Genomic DNA, 18,720 nt, shown 5'->3' on the forward strand with positions numbered 1-18,720 from the left:
GCAGATGACCTCAAATTGTACACTAAGGTCTTTAATTAAGATTATAGAAAGGAAAATTGCAGCCACAGCCATTCAGCTGTTTGTCCAGGGAGAGCAAGCAGGATCAGGAAGTCATGGGGAAAGCTGGAGGGAGACCATTCAGTCGGGGACCCATCAACCCTGAGAAGGGCACTTGGCTTTTTTTATTGCTCCTCCTTGAAGCAAGGTGGAGCAATGCACCCCGGGGGCTGTGGTTGGAGGCAAGAGTCGGTATCTGCCACTGCCAAAAGATGTCTTTACAGAGAGAGAGCCCTGACTCACTATAACACACCCACCTTTTTTGCAGTGAAGACAAAGCCTTGAAATAATAGTGGTGTCTTACATCAGCGTGGCCATGCTGAGCCATCAACACCAGAGATGTGCTCACTTAATTCCAGCCTTGGAGCTGCTCAGGCTGGCATAGGGAAGTATCCTGCTTAGATAGCAAAGGCTGATCAGCTGCTGGGTACCGAAAGCGTGTTTGTCAATCCTACCTCTCGCCCCTCTCCTTCAGTTCTGTGCTTTGCCAACAGCAGAGCCAGGCACTCGGCTGCCACGACACAAAGAATGAGGGCGCTGAACTTTAGGGAGATCAGTTTCTTGGTTATTTGCCTACTTGTGAAACTTGGTCCAAAAAACCCAAAACAAACTAACTTACCAACATCCAAGGCCTGAGTCCTGGAAAGGTTCCCTCTCCCCAGAGCCCAGAGCTGCATGGCTCCATGGCTAGCATTAGCAGAGTCTCCTCTCTTGCAGGTGGATCCAGCGAAGCTGCGGCAGGCTGTTCACACAGTGCTGTTTAATCAGGTTTTCATCTCTCTCCCAATGATGATGCTCATGCTCCCCATCATGAAGTGGCGGGGACAGCCCTGCAGTGAGGAACTACCCACCTTTCACTGGTTCCTCCTGGAGTTGTCCATTTTTACCCTGGTGGAAGAAATTCTCTTCTACTATTCACACCGGTGAGTTGGGCAAGAGAACTAGTCTGTCCTGCAGCTGCTTCTTCCTCCTTTAAGCTCCCTAACAAATGTGAACTGCTCTGTCCTGAATTATGACCGTTCCCTCAGCAAAACACCTCCATTAACCTTGGCCAGTCAGTGGCACCAGCCTTTCCTTTGGGAGCTCTTGGTGGTGTAACACTACCGGGGGCCGTGTTTAACCAGAGATTATGAAAGTAAGAGGATTGAGATGGACTAGCCCACAGGCTGAGGGATGGAAAAGGCAAGTTGATTTTATAAGTAAGCTATAATCTAAAGCAGTCGAGTTGGAGGGAGGAGGCTGTAACTATTGCTTATAGGAAGAACTATACACCAGCCAAAGAAAATCTAGAAAGAGTGTATTGTGTATATGTAGACCAAAAAGACTGAACTCCCTGGTCAAGGACCATGACCTCCTATACACGTGTACAGCGCCGGGCACGATGGGACCCAGCTCCCAACTCTCCAGATCTCCTGAGCACTACTATTCCATACACACACACACAAAGATGCAGAGTAAAATCAAAGAAAAAAAATACCTACCTCATAAAGAGAGAGAGGCAGTTCAACAGCAAACAAAGCAACTGCAGGAATATACACAGGCTGGGTGAATTGCCCAAGGACACCTGGGTTCTATTTCGGGTTCTGCCTTGACTCACGAGTCCTGACGGCTAGCCCTGGTCTTTAATTCACTTGGCTGCTCTAAAAACCTATAGATTAGAAAAGTACTGAGGATGCACCCGGAGTGACATTGGTCTCCCGGTTGACTGGACTTGAAGACTTTGTTCTGGTTCTCTCCATGCAGGCTTGTTCATCACCCGCTTCTGTACAAGCGCATACACAAGAAGCACCATGAATGGACCGCTCCCATTGGTGTAGTCTCCCTCTATGCTCATCCGGTCGAGCACCTGGTAAGCAGGTCCTCTTGGGGTCACTGCCCAGCAGCCTATCAAGTAAACCCAACCCGTCGCTGTGGGCTTTGCATTTCCACTGGGTGAGGATTTGTGGGAAGGGAGGAGAGTAGCTACACTTCAGACTCTTCCTGTTGGGAGATGAAGCTGGGATTTGTGGCATCTCCAAAAAGCTGCTGTAGTAGAAGTGTCTTGTGGCTCCTTGCACTGGGACTACAAGCTCTTAGGGTAGAGCCAGGTACAACAGGGTCAATCTACTGTCAAGACAAACTTTTTGGGAGCCAGGGCCTCCGGCAGGTTGGGGCTTGATGGAATGGGGCCTCCTTGAGGCTGGTGGAAGATATTACTGCATAGAATGAGTTACAGTGGGAGTTGGCCTCTGTCACCTCCTTTATCCCAGTCTCTTAGGTGCATTGGCAGAACACTCCCAGGGACTCCCACAGCAGCACTAGCTAACTTACAACACCTCCACAAGGCGCTCAATTCCCACTATTCCACTTCAACCAAGTTCAGCAACAGCAGCACCGGGCTGCACTGGGTTCTAGGTGCTCCCATAGCACAAGCAACAAGAGGAGACGCCGGTTGCGACCTTATGAACAGAAGGTTTGGGTGTGCATGTTAATGAGGCAGGGCTTGTGTCTGAATTCCAGTTTTCCAACATGTTGCCTTTGCTGGTGGGTCCGATAATCCTGGGATCCCATGTTGCTTCCATCATGGTGTGGCTCTGCCTTGCTATTCTGACTACATCCATCTCGCACTGCGGCTACCACCTGCCTTTCCTCCCCTCGCCAGAGTTCCACGACTTCCACCACCTCAAGTAAGGTCACTGGACACTATCCATATAGCTGCTCCTCCCCCCATGCTCTGTGGACTAGGTCAGCCCATCAGTGGTGGGGATGGGCCGTAGCCCATTTGTGAGGGCCAAACAGTCAGACATGACTGCTAGTCAATCTCTACTCTGGGACTCCATCTGCCCCACCTCAGTCTGGTTCCCCTGAAGGCAGCTTGAATGGATCCAGCCTCCTCACCCTTTGTAAACAGGAAGCACTGAGAGGTCAGAGCAGAGGACTGGGCCTTGGACAGTTCCTGCTTTCTTACCTCAGCTCAGCCACTGACCTACCGTGCAACCTTCAGACAAATCACTGACATTTTCCTTTCTGTTTCGCGGTCCGTGGAGCTGGAAAACTGGCTACGAAGCAGAAACCCAAATGCTGAACCTGAGCTCAGGTTTCTTGGGTGGATTAGACAGAGAAAATAATGTGTAGGGTCCAGAGAAGCAGGCATAGCCTGGTCTTCCCTAGCAGTGATCTAGGGCATCACAGACAATGCTCCGTGGAGCATCTTTCTGGCTGCTTAATTCCTTCTCTGTCCAAAGGCAGCAATGGAAAAGCCAGACAGACATTCTCACAGCTGAAAAGCCTGACACAGCAGGAACCTGGCTTCGCCTGGTCAAAGTGCTGTGACACATAATTGTTAACTCCCACCCCCCAGGGGAGGTGACGTATGAGCACCTTTTTACAAAGGTAGCAGAGCAAAGCAGTGTCAGGCCTGCAGGTAGGAGTCCCGAGGGAGGTCCTGGTTCCCAGGGCTGTGCTCAGGTCCCTGACCAGGCTCCTTGGCTAGCATCGCTTCCTGAGCACCGCTTTCCCTTTCCTGCAGGAATGGGGAGGACAGTTCAGTTCCAACCTAAGGATGGGGTGATACCTGATGTATCAACCAGTGCATATCACCCTATCTCTTCATGACACTGATCATGCTGTATGCCAGGAGCACGGATCACTGGGGACATCAGACCCTATGGCTCATAGCCAGCTCATAGCTTCCTTGGCCATAGGTGCGTGTACAGGCAGTCTGGTCTTCCTGTGGCCGCAGGAGCTCATTAGCTTGGAGTTGTGGCTGTCTGGCAGAGTCCCACTCTCTCACTCCCTGGCTGGTGATGGCTGCAAAGGCAGCCCGCAGTGCCTGGGGATGGAGAACACCCCTGGCTCAACACCTTTCCTAGATGACTATGTAGCAGAATGGGCAGGTTCTGGGCTAAACTCCATCCAGTCCTCCGCAGGCTGCAGAGCAAAAGGCTGGGAGAGACAAAGAACGTAAAGCAGGATTGGCGGGGCTCTGATAGGGACACAGGCTATGGGAGGGGGTGAAAGGGAAGAGATCTGCATGGCCTACCTTGTTTCTCGACTGTAACCTGCAGTACCCTGCATGGTCCCTTTGTGCTTGGCTGCCAGGTTCAATCAGTGCTACGGAGTCCTGGGGGTGCTGGACCGCCTGCATGGAACAGACACGCTCTTCAAGCAAACCAAGGCCTACGAGAGGCACGTCATCCTGCTGAGCCTCACCCCTCTCACGGAGAGCATTCCCGACTCACCCAAGAAAGCCAAGTGAACCCGCCTCCCCTGCGGCTTGCACGGGGGAATCATGAGAGCTAGGAACCATGATTATGCCAAGTAATTTTCTAATGAGAAGCAGGTTATTGTTCATCCTAAGTATCAAAGACAAAGCGGAACCATAACCCGTTGCTGGTGACATTTGAACTCGCTTCCCTTCAGTCCCCCGCAGCCTGGAGTGCAGAGCTCAGCTCCAGGCAGCAGCCCTACAGCTGGGGAGCCTCCTGAAGTGAGCATAGCGTTTTTTTAGTCCCCTGGATCAAGCTGCCCACAAACTGCCCCATGCAGGTTTCCTTCCAGCCCCACAGAAATGGCTGCTGTTCAGATCTCCCATTTCCTGCTTGAGGCTTTTGGACCCAGGACGAAATCTCACCTGCATTGCATGGGGAGTCGCAGGGGAATTCAAGAGCACTGCACTCCAGGCATTTAGCCTGGCCTGATCTCATCCCAGCACTCTGGGCCTGGGAGAATCAACCCGAAGACCACATGGAAACACGCTTGTTGGGGCAATGTGGCCCTTCGTAACCACTTCACCAGCACCATCAGCCCTGAGAGCTCAACATCCCACAGTACGGTTACTCCCCATACCTATGGGACAAGGGCTTCAAGCTTCAAACCATCACTGATCACCAGCACGGGTCAGGCAGATGCTACCCCCACACAGCACAGTGCTACATTACTGGGAGCACGACACAGGTTTTATCGTTTTAACAATTAATACGGAGGATGAAACCAAAATGCAAGTCACGAAGGGAACTTTCTAGGACGGAGGCTCTGGGGCTGAAGTCTCATTAGCATAGCTAGTAGGGGCTGACTGCTCCATCCCACCAAGACTCACCTGAATTCCAACACAGCAAAGTAGGCAAAGGGAAACCCCTAGGATTGCATAAAGTTATACGTGATGGAAGAGCTCCCCGACATCACTGTTCTCCTGAGCTGTTTGGTAGGGAGGGCTGCAAATCCCTTAAACAAAATGGTCTCCCTGTCAGAAAACCACTACACCATTAGGACACAACTGAAAGTATCACAGAGCACCCAGAGCAGCGAGTGCTGAAAATCAGGCCTGAGGTGTGTTGGCAGAGCAGCATGGGGGCTTGGGACAGGAACAAGCAAGGGAAGAGTGCACTGGATTGAGACTGAGCAGTCCTACAAGAGCTCTTCTGCGGAGACCTTGTATAGTGCCCAGCTGCCATCAGTGTCTCACCTTCACGAGTATTCATTCCACATGAGACGTGTCTGATCTGTAGCTCAGACCCTTAGACCCCAGAGCAAGGAAGGTTGCAGGGACAGGAGAGTCCATACCACACGGTCTTTTGAGGTTTTTATTTTTATACATTTTTTTGTATTAAAAAGGAAAAAGCATAATTACCACAAATTACAAAGGACTAAAGCATTACTAGAATAATGAATCACATCAGCCTAGAAAGCAGATACTCTGAATAATATTAATGTTATAATACAAGCTCTCATTCAAGTATTTTACATTTTTTTTTGTTGTGGTTGTTTTTCTTTTCCTTTTAAATGGGATGATGATCCTGGCACACAAGTCAAGATTATGTACTATTAACAGAAGATGGATCACAGAGTGGGTTGTATTAACAAGATTTTCCTCCCCAGTGATGAGTGGTCTGATAAGTCATTTTAAATTTGTCTCTACAATAAAACGCAGCTGAAGAAGGTTGCAAAACACTTTTTCTCTTTTGTTTTTGGGAGTAGAGGGATGAGGTTGGGACAGAGACAGAGCCTGGTTGGAAAGGGCAGCCAGATCAAACTTATATCCCCTTTTGTTCTGGCTAAGTGATGAGCATCTAGACAAAAACACTGGAAAACCCACCCTGCCCCAACCACCACCAGTTAAACTCAGTGTCAATTTCCAAGTCGGAATCCATGGGCTGGGGTTCCAACCCCAATGGTAGTACATTCCACAGGGACCCCCCAAGGCTGGGGTTGGCAAGGGAAGAGAGTTCAGCCATCCTTTCCCACAGGCACACAACACTATGCCAGGAAGACTCCAATGGATGAAATGATACCAAGCCCCCGTCTCCCAGGGATATCATTGGTACAAGCCAACCTACTGTACAAGACTGATATTCTGGAGGTGATGAGAAGTGGGAATGTACCACTGAGGAATAAAGAGGAGGGGTTGGGGTGTTAGTTGAAATACATCTAACGTTTGACATGAAAAAGTGTCTATAAAAACCGAAATGGATAGGTTTAAGCCCATGCCCTTTCACGCTCAGAGAGCTTCCAACAATAGGGTGTGCTTGTCACAGATACGTCGGTCCTATGTTCAAGTGTCTTCAGAAACTGAAGATGTAAACGACTCTTTGAAACGTTACCCCTAGAATTTTTTTTAAGTCACTCCACCCAATCCACATCAGAGATGAAACTGTTTTCAAAAACAAAACAAAACAAAAAAAACAACCCAAAACCCACACCCACTCTCCTCTATTATTATAGGAATTGGAAATTAAAACTAAAAAGTCAGTGAGGCATTTAACATCAAGTGTAGCAACCCTCTCCTTATTAAGAGCCTAACGTTGATTCCAAAAGAAAGCGAGCTGACAACCCAAGGTCTCGGAGAAGAGACACACGGAGGATATAGAGTGTTGCAAACAATCTGCTACATATACAGGTTTGTGTGTGTGCGCGTGTGTGTGTTTGATAAAACAAAGTATAGATCAGAAAGGCATTAACAGCTAAAAGGCTCCCCTCCGCATTGCCGTATTGTACATGTACAGAAGTATGGCAGAGTATTGAGGTTAATATGTCATTTGTTACAGTACAGTCAACCAATCAGAAGCAGAGTGAGTGAACCTGGACAGAACCCAACAATTACAGATAACCACTGGGAGGGGGAAAACAAGCCACGAGGAGCAGACAGAGCAGCAGCACCCTATACACATTTTCCTTTAAAAAAAACAAACCCCCCAAACCACCCGACCTCTGTAAAAACCCTGAACCACAGTGCTTTGGATCCTGCCACAGCTGTCTGTCTGTAAGATGGACACCAACGTGCAGGGCCCGAGAGAGGAGATGCACATGATTTAACAGACATTTCTTCCACCTGGAATGGCAAGGCCAACTGCACCCCCACCTGGGGGTCGTGGGGCAGACTTGGCTCTGCATTAACAGCTGCCTCTGACTTCCTCTGCCGCAGACATGGCAACTGCAAGCTACAGAACCCTTCAGCACATGCGAGAACCATTTTTTTTTAATTTGTTTTTTTTAAAAGGAGGTGGGAGAGTCAAGATAGACCATCCCTGACTAGAAGGGAGTTAAAGTTCCTCTCGGGAAAGCCGTGGTGGGGGAAGGAAATCAGGCCAATGCAGAGGTCAGACCATCTGCTCTTCTCTAGACGGGAAACCAAATTTCAACAGCTGCCACCCCTCCTCGGAGGGGCGTTCAGACACATGCAATCCTCTAGCTGTAGATATATTCTACATAGCAGAGGTGGGTCTCACTTAGCTTTGGGAAGGTGCCTCCAGAGACTCATCCCGTGTGCACCATGAGGCATGGCAGACCTCTCTGGGGTCAATCGTAGCATTCAGTCACCCCTCAGCCCTGGTACCCACTCGGCAGGCTGTGGGGCTCTGTGCCTGTGGACACAGGCTAGAACCCTATGGGGTCAGCCCTCATCTGAGCAATGCTGCCATAGACTCGTACTCCTGGTGCCAAATACTTCATTGTCCTCCCCTCTTTGGAAAGGGGTATACATTGTACACTGCAGGGAGTAAAGAGCAAAACCCTCTTAAAGAGCAAAACCCTCTCCCTCTAGAGCATAGGGTGAAACAGGACCTTGCTGCCTTGATTTATTTCAGTCTTCAGGACCACACGCATGACGCAATGCAGCTGCCTCTCTCGGGTTCATTTCCACATCTCCTCTCCCTCCCCCGGGGATCTGGGCCTGCCTCACACAGCAACATGCAAACACAGCTCACACTTGACCCTATTGTAATCTGCTACAATTCAACAGCATGTCAATCCTGGGCTGTTGCACAACTGCTGGGATCTCTCCTCTGGGCAAGCTTCTCCTGCAGAGACGTCTTTCTAGGCAGGTCCCATTCACATGGACGACAAATGACAAACCACTGACTAAAATGGGAAACAAACTGCGCTGGGCTGAAATTTGAGAGGGTGTCGCACAAACAAAGACAGAACAGCAAATCAATCAGTTTGGATCTCTGAAGCTCTCTGGGACGTTCCTGGGCACTTCTGCCATCTTCAATGGCTCCTTTAGCCTGTTGGATTTCACAAGCAACCACTCCTCAAGGCGAGCCCATTTCTCCTAATTCCTGGTTTGAGTTGTTCAGATGCAAACAACTGGTAACAAAGAGACCATGCCCCCCGCCCCAACAACAGAGACAGCGGTGTCTCCGCAGTCATTCCTCAGTGTCCTCCAGGCTCTTCCCTACCACCCCCATCTAAATCCCAGCACACCTGCAAGAGTGAGGGTTTGGCTCCAGCTCACAAGACGAGGGAAATTCAAAGTCAAGGCTGACACGCAATAGCGCTGCACCTGCATGTTGGGGCTCACATGGCCAACTGGGCACTCCGTGCTATCCCAGACACGGCCGAATAAGGCAAGGACACTGGGGCAGGCCTCTGTGTTTAAATCATTAGCAGGCTTTAGTTGCGGAATATACCAGGATCTTGATTTGAGGGAACACAAAGTACCAGCCACTCAGTTCCCTTGGCTCGGCTCTAGCTAGCGACAGCAGCTTGGCTGTAGAGTCACCCAAATCTGCTCTGAAACAACCAGCATCTCTGCCCCCGCTCCCCACATCAGCCTGTTTTAAGCAGTATAACTCTGAGAAGCTGGTTGCTTTCGCTGGACAGGGCCCTTTAGCAGCTCACGGACCTCTCATTACCTGCCTCTGGCAATGCCAATACCCAATGGTGACAAACTCCAGGTGATCCACCCAGCCTGCTGTACTGAGCTTTGCTCTGAACTGCTGCCCTCCAGCACCGCTGGGCTTCCTGTAGGTACAGGGCAGGGTTCCCAGCTACTAAGCAGCATGCAAGCCCTAGAGACACCCCCCCTTGCCAGGCATGGTGCCCTAGTATGTGACAGCCCTAAATCAGCGGGATGCTCAGAAGTGACATGCCATTGCACTAAAAGCTGATGGGGCGACAATGAGCTGGGGGGAAGGTTCCCCCCCACTACCCAGACAGCAGCGGGCCAAGGCAGCAGCATCTGCAGACAGACATTGTTTTCAATATTTGTCGAGCAAGTTCCTCCCTGGCTTGCAAGGCCAGCACACGCAGGAGATGCAGCACAGAACCCAGCAAAGCACACGCAGAAACACATGGAGGCGGAGCATATTACCAGCAAGGGAAGTACCCCTTCCCCTCCCAGGGGATCCACCTCTGCCTTCAAGCCTGAATTCTGCACTGCCTCCTGGCTGGGATGCAGAACACCTGTGAGCCACAACTTCCTTCTGCGCCATCTCAGCCCCGTCTGCTCCCCACCCCGGCCAAACCCCACCAGGCTCAGCTTGTCTTCTGGAGAGTCCGAACGCACGCGCTGGGGGATAAGGCGCCCCCCGAAGCCGGCTCCTGTAGTGCACCGCTGAGTCTGATAAATGCCCCAGCGGTGCTGTGGTCGGGCGAACAGCTGGAGCATGGTGCCTGCCGTGCACCCTAACGGGGGGAAAGAGGAGGTTTGAATGCACCAGTCTGTAACAGGGAAACCCGCACTGAGACCGCATTTCGCAGGCAGCCTGCTGAATTGAGACCAACCCCACCCAGCCAGCCCCTGGGGTCAGCGCTCGTCCAAGATGGGTTCTCGGTATCCGCTTTCCTCAGCTGCCATGGCGTAGCACGAACGTGCTCCGGGACCGTCACGTTACTCTTGGCTCCACGTCTCCCCTCAGCAGTGAGAAATCCGGCCACTGGGGCTGTCCCCCTTCCTGCTAGCCTCCTACCCTCCCAGCTGGCCGATAACCAACCTCTCCCACCCCACCCCCCAGCGCTCCCCCTGCTTGTTGGGCTGGCGGAGGAAGAAAGAAAATTGACAGTGCACCTCTAAGTCTGAGTGAGGCAACAGCACGGACAGTTGCTGTAGCAGGAAGGACACTACATCAGTATATACATCACATCGGCTTCAACTACGTAGGCTAAGTCTTAGATTAAGCTGCGTCAGCACGGCATCCTCTCCAGAGCGGGGCCTACAGCCCACCTCCAAGGGAAGGGGATCGCCCGGCGTGGGTCCTACAGCGTCCCTCTCGGCTGCAGGGAGCAGCTCCGGTGTCTGTGTCAACGCAACCGGGTCGCCCGGGAGATCGCCAGCCGTTCCCCGCAGGAGTCCCACAGGGAGGCGGTTACGAAGGGGCTCTTGCCCCACGCAGACGCCACGCCCCGAGGCCACGTGAGGAAGTCCGGCGGGGCACAGAACTCCCACTCCACAATAAGGCAACAATTATTTTCAAGGAAGAAAGCCAAGGGAGAGCAGTCTGTGGAGAGGGTTTGGGTTTTTGTTGTTGTTGTTTTTTGTGGTTTTCAAAGGGGGAGGAAGAGAAAGCTCCTGCTTCTAGTGCAGTCAGCGTTCCTGCACGAGCCTGCAGATCCCGTCGTCGCACAGAAGGGTCGAATGAGCCCACTGCGATGTCTGGTCAAGGTCCTTTGGTTGACTTCCAATTGTCCATGATGGAAGGGCTAGTTGGGTGGAGGGAGAACCCACCCTGGGAAATGGAGCTGGCGGGAGGAGGGGCAAATACAATCAAGTCTTTCTGTATCGGTTGGGTTTTTGTTTTTAAAACGCATCCTTGTATCCGGAATGGGTGAAGTCAGCCGGGTCAGGAACGTCGGTGGTTCCGCAGGCCGACTCGACGCGGAGCTTCGTAGCTTTCCGAGCAGGCTGCATAGCTGACCCGAAGGGGTGCGTGTCGGGTCGGGGGGGGGGGTGAGGGGGGTGGGGAGCTGCGTAGCGCAGAGTGATTTTGGTAAATCCAGACGAACTTCTATCAATAATTTAAAACTTGATATATATATAATAAAAAAAATATCTCCCCCTTCCCAACCCACCCAGAAAGAAGCTAAGACATGAAAGTGGGGGCGGAGGGGGTCCGGCTTCAGTCAGTGACAGACAGCAAGCAAAGGATCCTTTTTGGATTGGGATCGTCTTGTTTTCCAGCCACAAGAGAGGTTGTGTGCGTTGAAGTTTCCCCCAGCAGCCTATTCTTGGACACCCACGTTCCGACTCCCTTTCGGTCCCTCCCCACCGCACTTCTCCCCTCCCCCGGTCAAATTCCCCACCAACCCACCCCTTCCCCAATAGGAAGCAGAAGCTCCAGCTTCTCTACTTCCCCAGTGTTTGAGATTCCACAGCCGCTGTGGCAAGGGCATGGTGGCTCAGGTTTTTGGCATCCTCTCTCACAGGCTGGCTGGACGAGGCATGGGCTTGGCTGGATGGGGAGTGGCTGACCGGTTTGCTGGAAGACTGGGAGGGGTAGCGCTTCCTTCCGTCTCCTCCCAGCGTTGATGGGAATCTCTTGTGACCACCTTCCTCTCCCATGGGTGGCTGAAAGAGAAAGAACCCTGGCATCAGAGCAGCTATCTCAAAGCAAGTCACCCCCACGCACGCTGCCGCGGTCTTGCCTCCACCACCCCCTCGTATCCATATTCTGCACCTGTCACCTGGGAAGCCCCATCGACAGGTACAAGAGCCCTCCCTGGATCCTAGGGAACAAGGGGGACAGGGGAGTTAACCTTAGCTCAGCCTCTCCATCTGCTCACGCAGGTGCTCAGGGGGAGGGCTGCACTCTGGCTGCATTAGGGAGCCAGAGGGAAGAATTCTTGTGGGGCGAACTGGCTTCAGGCCTACGCCGATCCTCGGCCTGGGGCAGTTTTCGGCCTCCCTTTCTTGTTATAATCCCCAATTCCTCTCCCCAGGAGGCAGCAGCTCGAGCTGCTTTTGCTTCCTGATGAGTCATGACAGCAGGCAAATCATTCGCGCTTCCTGACACGAGGTCCCACTAGGATGCGGCCTGCTCTAAATACACCGATGGTGCCAACCCACCACCGCCAGGATTCATCCCCTAACCGCGTGCAGGTACGGCATCGGGGCCTCCTCTTTGCCAAGCCTCTCTCAGCAGAGCAGTATGGTCCAGCAGTCCAGTGCAGGACGAGGAACCTGCTCTGACTATCAAACCTGGCTCCACCAAGCAAGCCAGCTAACTGGGTGCTGGGTTTTTCTCATGGACACGATGGGGAGGAGAAATACTTACCTGTCTCCCTGGGGACGGGGGGGTTAATAGGGTAAATGTTTGTACAAATAGGCTTAACCTGGCTCCCAATATGCAAACCCAGTGGCACCCTCATGAGTGCTGGGCACGGGGGAACGGGCTGGCAGGTACAGAGGAGTAACTGATCCGACGCAAACAACTCCTATCGGAGAGGCCTGTGATAACCCCTGACAGCTGAGCAACATGCCAGTGGGGCAGGGTTAGCTTTCCTGGCTCCACCATACCAGGCAGGCCCCTCTCTCTCTCCTTATCTAACACTGACTGTTCTTCTGTCCTGCCCCACCTCCAACACCCATACGCTATCTGTGCGGCAGCCTCCTGCCCAGCCCTCCGCTTTATTTCAAAGTTCATTTGAAATTCTCTCTCCTATCTCCTGCCCCTGACATTCGCACGCATGTGCTGCCGGCCCCTAGGCGCTGTCGAGCTGTACATCAGCTGCTCTGAAAGTCAGACTCCTCCTCAGAGATCTCGGGAGAAAACGAACCTTAACCCCATTTACAATGTGTGGGGGAGCGTCCTCCGGCCTCCCACACACCCCGCCTGGCTACAAAAGAGCATGTGGGATCAAAGCAAGGCCCATGCTTCTCTCCAGCAGGGAAGCAATTCACAGCTGTCCAGAGCCGGGGAAGCAAAACAAAGCTAAATATTCTTCCCATGGAGACCGAGTAGCCAAGGAACAGCCCTGTATTCAGGGGGCCCTTCGACACAGAAACAAGGGGCGTGTCTTTATTCCCCCACCCAGCTGCAATGACCTGAACACCACACTAGGGGTTGCTGCTGAGTTAAACCTGGCCCCAATTCTGACTGAATTTCCACCCAGCGCCCCTGCCCTGGGAGAAGTGGTCAGGGATAGGGAGGGAGGAGAGAAGAGCTGGGGGAGGAGAGAAGGAAAAAGAGATGAAGAGCTGGGAGGGGGAGGGGGGGCAGTGGGAAGAGCCGTCAGCCGCAGCGCCTACTCACGTCCACCCGGAAGTCCTCGAGGCGCTTGAACTTGCTGAGGTATTCTTGCAGCTTGCGATCAATGTCCAGGTTTTTGGCTTTGGAATATTTCAAGTAGGCCCAAAACTTTTCCAGCCCATAGAGCTGCCCTGTTACGAGACACAAAGCTACAGTCGTCAGAGCTGTCCACGAAGGGCTCCCGAGAGCCTAACGAGCACCCTCCACCCGAACACAGACACTGTGCGAAGGGGCCTCTCAGGCTCACTGCGATACACTGGATCCCCGCCAAGGGCGCACGGGATTGCCTGTACCCACGTGGCACCCACCCATCGGGTGCAGAGACGCCTCGATAAACCCTTTGGGTCTGGCACAATGACCACGTGGCACCAAGAGTGTATCCTGAGGTGAAGTCGCAGAGGAGGGCCTGTCTGCTTTCCACACACGGAGACCGCGTTGGCCTGTCGCTCCCTAGGCCAGCAGGGGCTGTGAGCACAGCACAGACGGCATGGCTGAACCATGGGAGAGGAGAGGACCCCTCTCACTACTGGGTCACCCACTCTGGGAGACAGTGACTAGCTCTGGGTGCAGGGGGTCCTGTTCAGTCGGAGGGTTGGGTCACTGCAAGCCCTCAGAGAAACCCTGGAGGACCTGGTCCCACAAAGGGTGAATCTGGAGAACATCGACTACAGCCTATTTCCATTAGCCTTCCCAGCGCCAGGCCCCCAGCCACCTCTGTGTCCCGAACAGCCAGATGTCCCTTTCAGCCCAGAGTCGCCGACGGTTCCCATGTGCTCTACTCCACACAGCCCTTGGACCGTTACAGCCAGCGCTGCTCCCCGGTCACCATTCCCACAGTAAACCTGGAGCACGGCTGGACTTCCCAGAGGAAGCCCGTCACAGAGAGCAAGGCTGGATGACAAGCTTCAAGGATCGGCCGAAGGAACCACCTACCAGCTTCGTAATCCTTGATGGTTTCTTCTTGGAAATCCTTAAATATGTCCGGCCGGAATTTCTTCTCCAGCCCGTAGCTGTAGTATCTGAAAAGGCACTCCAGGCCGTACCTGCAGAACACAGCGGCAGCCACCGGCTCGTGAGCGCCACGTGCAGACACCAGCTCAGCGCAACTGCGTGAGAAGCCTAAGCTAGCCCCGGGCTCCTGGGCCCAGCCCCGTGTCAACAGGGAACGACGCCATCTCTCAGGGCTGGGAACACTCCCGAGGGACACACCGCAGCTAATACCCTGCTTCTGTGTGAGGTGGAGCTTGAGCCTCTCCCCTGTTCCTTCCCCAGGGTTGCACCCGCTCCCTCTGCTCTAAGACGCACCAGCGTTTACTCCCCGCCCCACTCACGCGCTCTCATCCCGAAACCTGAATGCGGCCTCCCGTCCCAACTCGCAGCACAGGTGACCATGCCCTACCTGTATCCCTCCTTGCCATCTTCCAATGCCAGCTGCTTGAATTCCTCGTACATTTTCTTGTTAAAATGATCTCGGAGGAAAAACGACCAGAAGCGGAAGAGCGTGTTCATCTCCTGGGACTGACCGATGCCCAGGCGTTTGCGCTCTGTTGGGGGGGGGAAGGAAAGCAGTGACTCTGGGTTCCAGGCGGACGGGTAGACTACCCCTGCCAGGAGCAGCGGCACAGGGATGAAGTGGGAAGATGCCCTGGAGAAGCTTACGAGGGCATCCAGCCCTAAATGTAACCCACCACTTAGGAATAGCCATAATGGGTCAGACCAACGGTTCATCTAGCCCAGTGTCCTGTCTTCCGACAGTGGCCAGTGCCAGGTGCCCCAGAGGGAAGGAACAGAACAGGGAATCATCAAGTGATCCAGCTCCTGTCACTCACTCCCAGCTTCTGGCAAACAGAGACTAGGGACACCATCCCTGCCCATCTTGGCTAATCATAGAATATCAGGGTTGGAAGGGACCTCAGGAGGTCATCTCGTCCAACCCCCTGCTCAAAGCAGGACCAATCCCCAATTTTTGCCCCAGATCCCTAAATGGCCCCCTCAAGGATTGAACTCACAACCCCGGGTTTAGCAGGCCAATGCTCAAACCACTGAGCTATCCCTCCCCCCCCAGCCACTGATGGACCTCTCCTCCATGAATTTATCAAGTTCTTTTTTGAGCCCTGTTATAGTTTTGGACTTCACAATATCCCCTGGCAACGAGTTCCACAGGTTGACTGTGCTGCCGGTTGGTGTAAGTTCCACAAAGTCAGTTCCCTCTGCGTGCACGGAGACGCGATGCTAGCTACCAGTAACCCAGTGCCCTCTTTAGTCTACAATGCAAGGTGAAGGAGGGTTAGGTTTGGTTTGTCCGTTCCATGTCCCCGCCCTGGTTTAGGCAGCAGCAGCAGCGTCTATTGTGCCAGTGCAGAGATAGGTCACCCGTGCAGCTACGGTGTGTTGCTGCACGGGGGTGCCCCCACCCTCTGCTAGGCAGAGCGAGAGCTCCAGCAGCCCTGGGGTGAGCTCAGCGGGGCCTCCCCCAACCCACCATTAAGGCAGCGCCGACGGTACTTGTGATACACATGTTGCGTGAAGCCGTTCTCCTTGAGCAGCTCGTGGGAAGGATGCTGGAACTTGGGCAGCGACTGGGGGGTGCAGCCGTAGCTCCCGACGGCAGGGGTTCCTTCCGAGGGGCTGGAGCTGAGCACAAGACACACCACTCAAACCACCTTTTCTTCCTTCAGGCACCGGCAGGTGCAAACCCGAGCCACAGCATCACTCGTGGGATGAGAGGCTGCAGCCCAGCGAGAGAGGGAGCACCCCGGGGCAGGACAGCACAGCAGGAGGAAAGCAAGGTTCACGTGGTTTGCACAGTGGCCTGCAGCATCCTGCTACCTGATCGTACGGGGGATGGCATGGAAAGGGGCTGGTACACGAACTCCTCAGGCCAGGGCCCTCCCTTGTCTTCGGTCTATAGCCTTGTACAACCACCCAGAACACTACAGAAATCAGACACTATTCGGAGCAGGCCCCTCTGACACGAGCGCACGTTGGTTTAGCTTCCCACATGCATTTAGCTGCTCTGATGTGTCCGTCACGCAGACAGGGGACAATTCTTTTCCTTCCCTTTAAATGGAGCCCCAACCCTGTCACCAACCGTCCTGCAAAGGCAGCTCCACTGGGTGAGCGTGCTACAGAGGGAAGAGCCCTTTAACCCCGCTGACCGCCGTGTTTCTCGGGCCAGAGGGCGCAGGGGCTGCACCAGGGCCAGACAGCGCCTTCCCACCGCACTGCTCCTTGGTTGTCAGCTCTACAGGTCTCTCTCTGGACCCTTCCCATCCTCCTCGGCCCTTCTGAATACCTGATGGAGGCAGTGCGAGGCCTGTGTTCCCGGGAATCCATCACCCAGCCAACATGGCATTCCATGGGGGGGTTTGAACTGTGCCTCGTCTTCCTCTTCCGGGGGGTCTGCAAGGGACAGCGGCGTAAGTGTCTTTTCTCCTGGGTTGACCCCTTTCCCCCCCTGCCTCCCCAACTCCTGTGGCCACCCCAGACAGGAAGCAGGAGTCCCAAACACCTCCCGGGTAGCTGAAAGCATCATCACCCGCACACGCAGCCCGAACCCCCTGGGACATCTCACCTTGGCATCTATCGTCCTGCCCTCCTTCACCACGGGGTAGAACCGGGGCGTCTGCGTTGGGTCTTTCAGCTGAGGCGTGCGAGGGGTCCGGGGAGTCCTGGCGTTGCGATAGTTGGGTGATTCTGGCACAGTGGTTGGCAGAGATCGGGCGATGGTTGAAGGCTCCGGAACTCCAAATAGCTTATTGGCCAAAGCGTCGGTAGGAACTGCAGGAAGGAGAGGGGGATGGGAACAGCCCCCAAAAACCAGCTCACACCGAGCTCTGGCTGAGGGGAAGGGGCCCCACTGGTTGTACTTGGAACCACACGGTGGAGCTCTCTCTCTCCAAAGCCTGTTCAGGAGATGGACCAGACATGCAATCTGCTGTCCCCTGCTCCTGGAGGAGCAGCCTGCAGCTCAGACCTTTCACCGAGCGCCTCCAGAAAGACAAACACCAAGCACCAGGGAGAAGGCTGCTACGACAAAGCGGCAGCTGCCTCGGGTGGAAAGCTGGGAAGAACCATGTGGGGCTAAGAAGAGTTATGGGACTAGGGCTCTGTGGTTCTGCCAGTCTCCTACCGCAGACCAGGGAGAAACCCGTTCCGAATGAGAACCCCATCCCCCCCACACACGGCGGGGGGAGGGAGAGGAGACCCCATCTACCACTTCCCCGGCCAGAACACTGGACCCAGCTGCACCTTCAACCTGGTCCTACATGCAGATCCCTTCATTTCATTCATAGGAAAGATACAGCCAGTAAGTCCGACTGTGAAAGTCACCTCTCCCTCAGTGCAACAGAGGTCACCTGGCAGCATGACCCACAGGCGAGACCCGTTAAGACCCTACATTGCCTGGGAGACCCCTGAATTTGGGCTCCTTCTTCTCCCGGGACCCTGAGTGCTCTGCTCTGTGCTTCATGGGGCGAGCGGCGCCACTAGACCGGGGAGGCGTGCTAGGCCACGCCTCTACGGGGAGATTCCCGGAAAGATTCTGCAGCACGCACCACCTCTGTCCCAGTGGAAACAGGGAGAGGGGAGCCGGAGGGGACAGGACACTTTGCTCCTGGTTGAGGGAGCAGCTCCAGCCTGAGGAGTTGGGCGGCTAGTGAGCGTGGAGGGACCCATCTTGTACTGCAGATGTGACAGGTGGGATGCCCAGTGCGGGGCAGGGTCCCCCTCTGGTTCAGAGGCTCCCGGGCAGGATGGTTGGTGAGCAACCCCCCCGCCCCAAGACACACACTCACACCCCCCGGGGTCACTGGAGCACTACGCTACGCCCTTATCCCGATCCCCGGCTCGGCAGCATGCCAGCCCCAGCATGACTGAGCCCCCCGTTCAAGGTGCTCCAGCTGGCCAGCCAGCAGGGGATGGGTCCCAATAAGCACAGCTCGTTACCCACAGCACCAAGACACCCTGCCTCCCCTGCCCACTTCTCATCAGCTGCTATGGAGCATGCGACTGCTCAGCGGAGTCACTCCAGGGACAGCTGCCAGGTCAAAGACACCAGGCTCTCCGCAGCAGATCAGGCTCCAGCTCTGGTAACGCTTCCCATCATTTAGGTGTATCGGGTAACGCACATTCGGCAAACGTGCTCACGGCGGCACAATGCCACCGGCGCCCTCTCTCCAGATTTCAGGACCTGGAGCAGGACCAACCAGCTTTGTTCCCT

General features: G+C 54.1%; 2 protein-coding genes across 10 annotated transcripts in view; one reads left to right on the top strand and one right to left on the bottom strand.

Annotated features, from left to right (window-relative positions):
- The window catches only part of FAXDC2 (fatty acid hydroxylase domain containing 2), a 23,778-nt gene extending 17,790 nt beyond the window's left edge, over window positions 1-5,988 (top strand). For all 7 annotated transcript variants that reach the window (XM_077823603.1, XM_077823600.1, XM_077823601.1 and 4 more), the window contains 4 exons: window positions 775-980; window positions 1,801-1,906; window positions 2,557-2,723; window positions 4,138-5,988. In XM_077823603.1, the coding sequence (XP_077679729.1) occupies window positions 775-980; window positions 1,801-1,906; window positions 2,557-2,723; window positions 4,138-4,294 (636 nt within the window). In that variant the 3' untranslated portion in view covers window positions 4,295-5,988. The remainder of the gene's footprint in view (window positions 1-774; window positions 981-1,800; window positions 1,907-2,556; window positions 2,724-4,137) is intronic.
- LARP1 (La ribonucleoprotein 1, translational regulator) overlaps window positions 5,605-18,720 on the bottom strand; it is a 79,893-nt gene continuing 66,777 nt past the window's right edge. For 2 of the 3 annotated variants that reach the window (XM_077823596.1, XM_077823598.1), the window contains exons 13-19: window positions 17,074-17,279; window positions 16,795-16,901; window positions 15,982-16,133; window positions 14,899-15,043; window positions 14,433-14,542; window positions 13,503-13,630; window positions 5,605-11,818 (exon numbers count right to left, since the gene is read on the bottom strand). In XM_077823596.1, coding sequence (XP_077679722.1) covers window positions 11,597-11,818; window positions 13,503-13,630; window positions 14,433-14,542; window positions 14,899-15,043; window positions 15,982-16,133; window positions 16,795-16,901; window positions 17,074-17,279 — 1,070 coding nt within the window. In that variant the 3' untranslated portion in view covers window positions 5,605-11,596. The other variant, XM_077823597.1, reaches the window with a different exon arrangement.

This window comes from Eretmochelys imbricata, chromosome 8 (assembly GCF_965152235.1).
Source record: "Eretmochelys imbricata isolate rEreImb1 chromosome 8, rEreImb1.hap1, whole genome shotgun sequence".
Taxonomy (NCBI): Eukaryota; Metazoa; Chordata; order Testudines; family Cheloniidae; genus Eretmochelys; species Eretmochelys imbricata.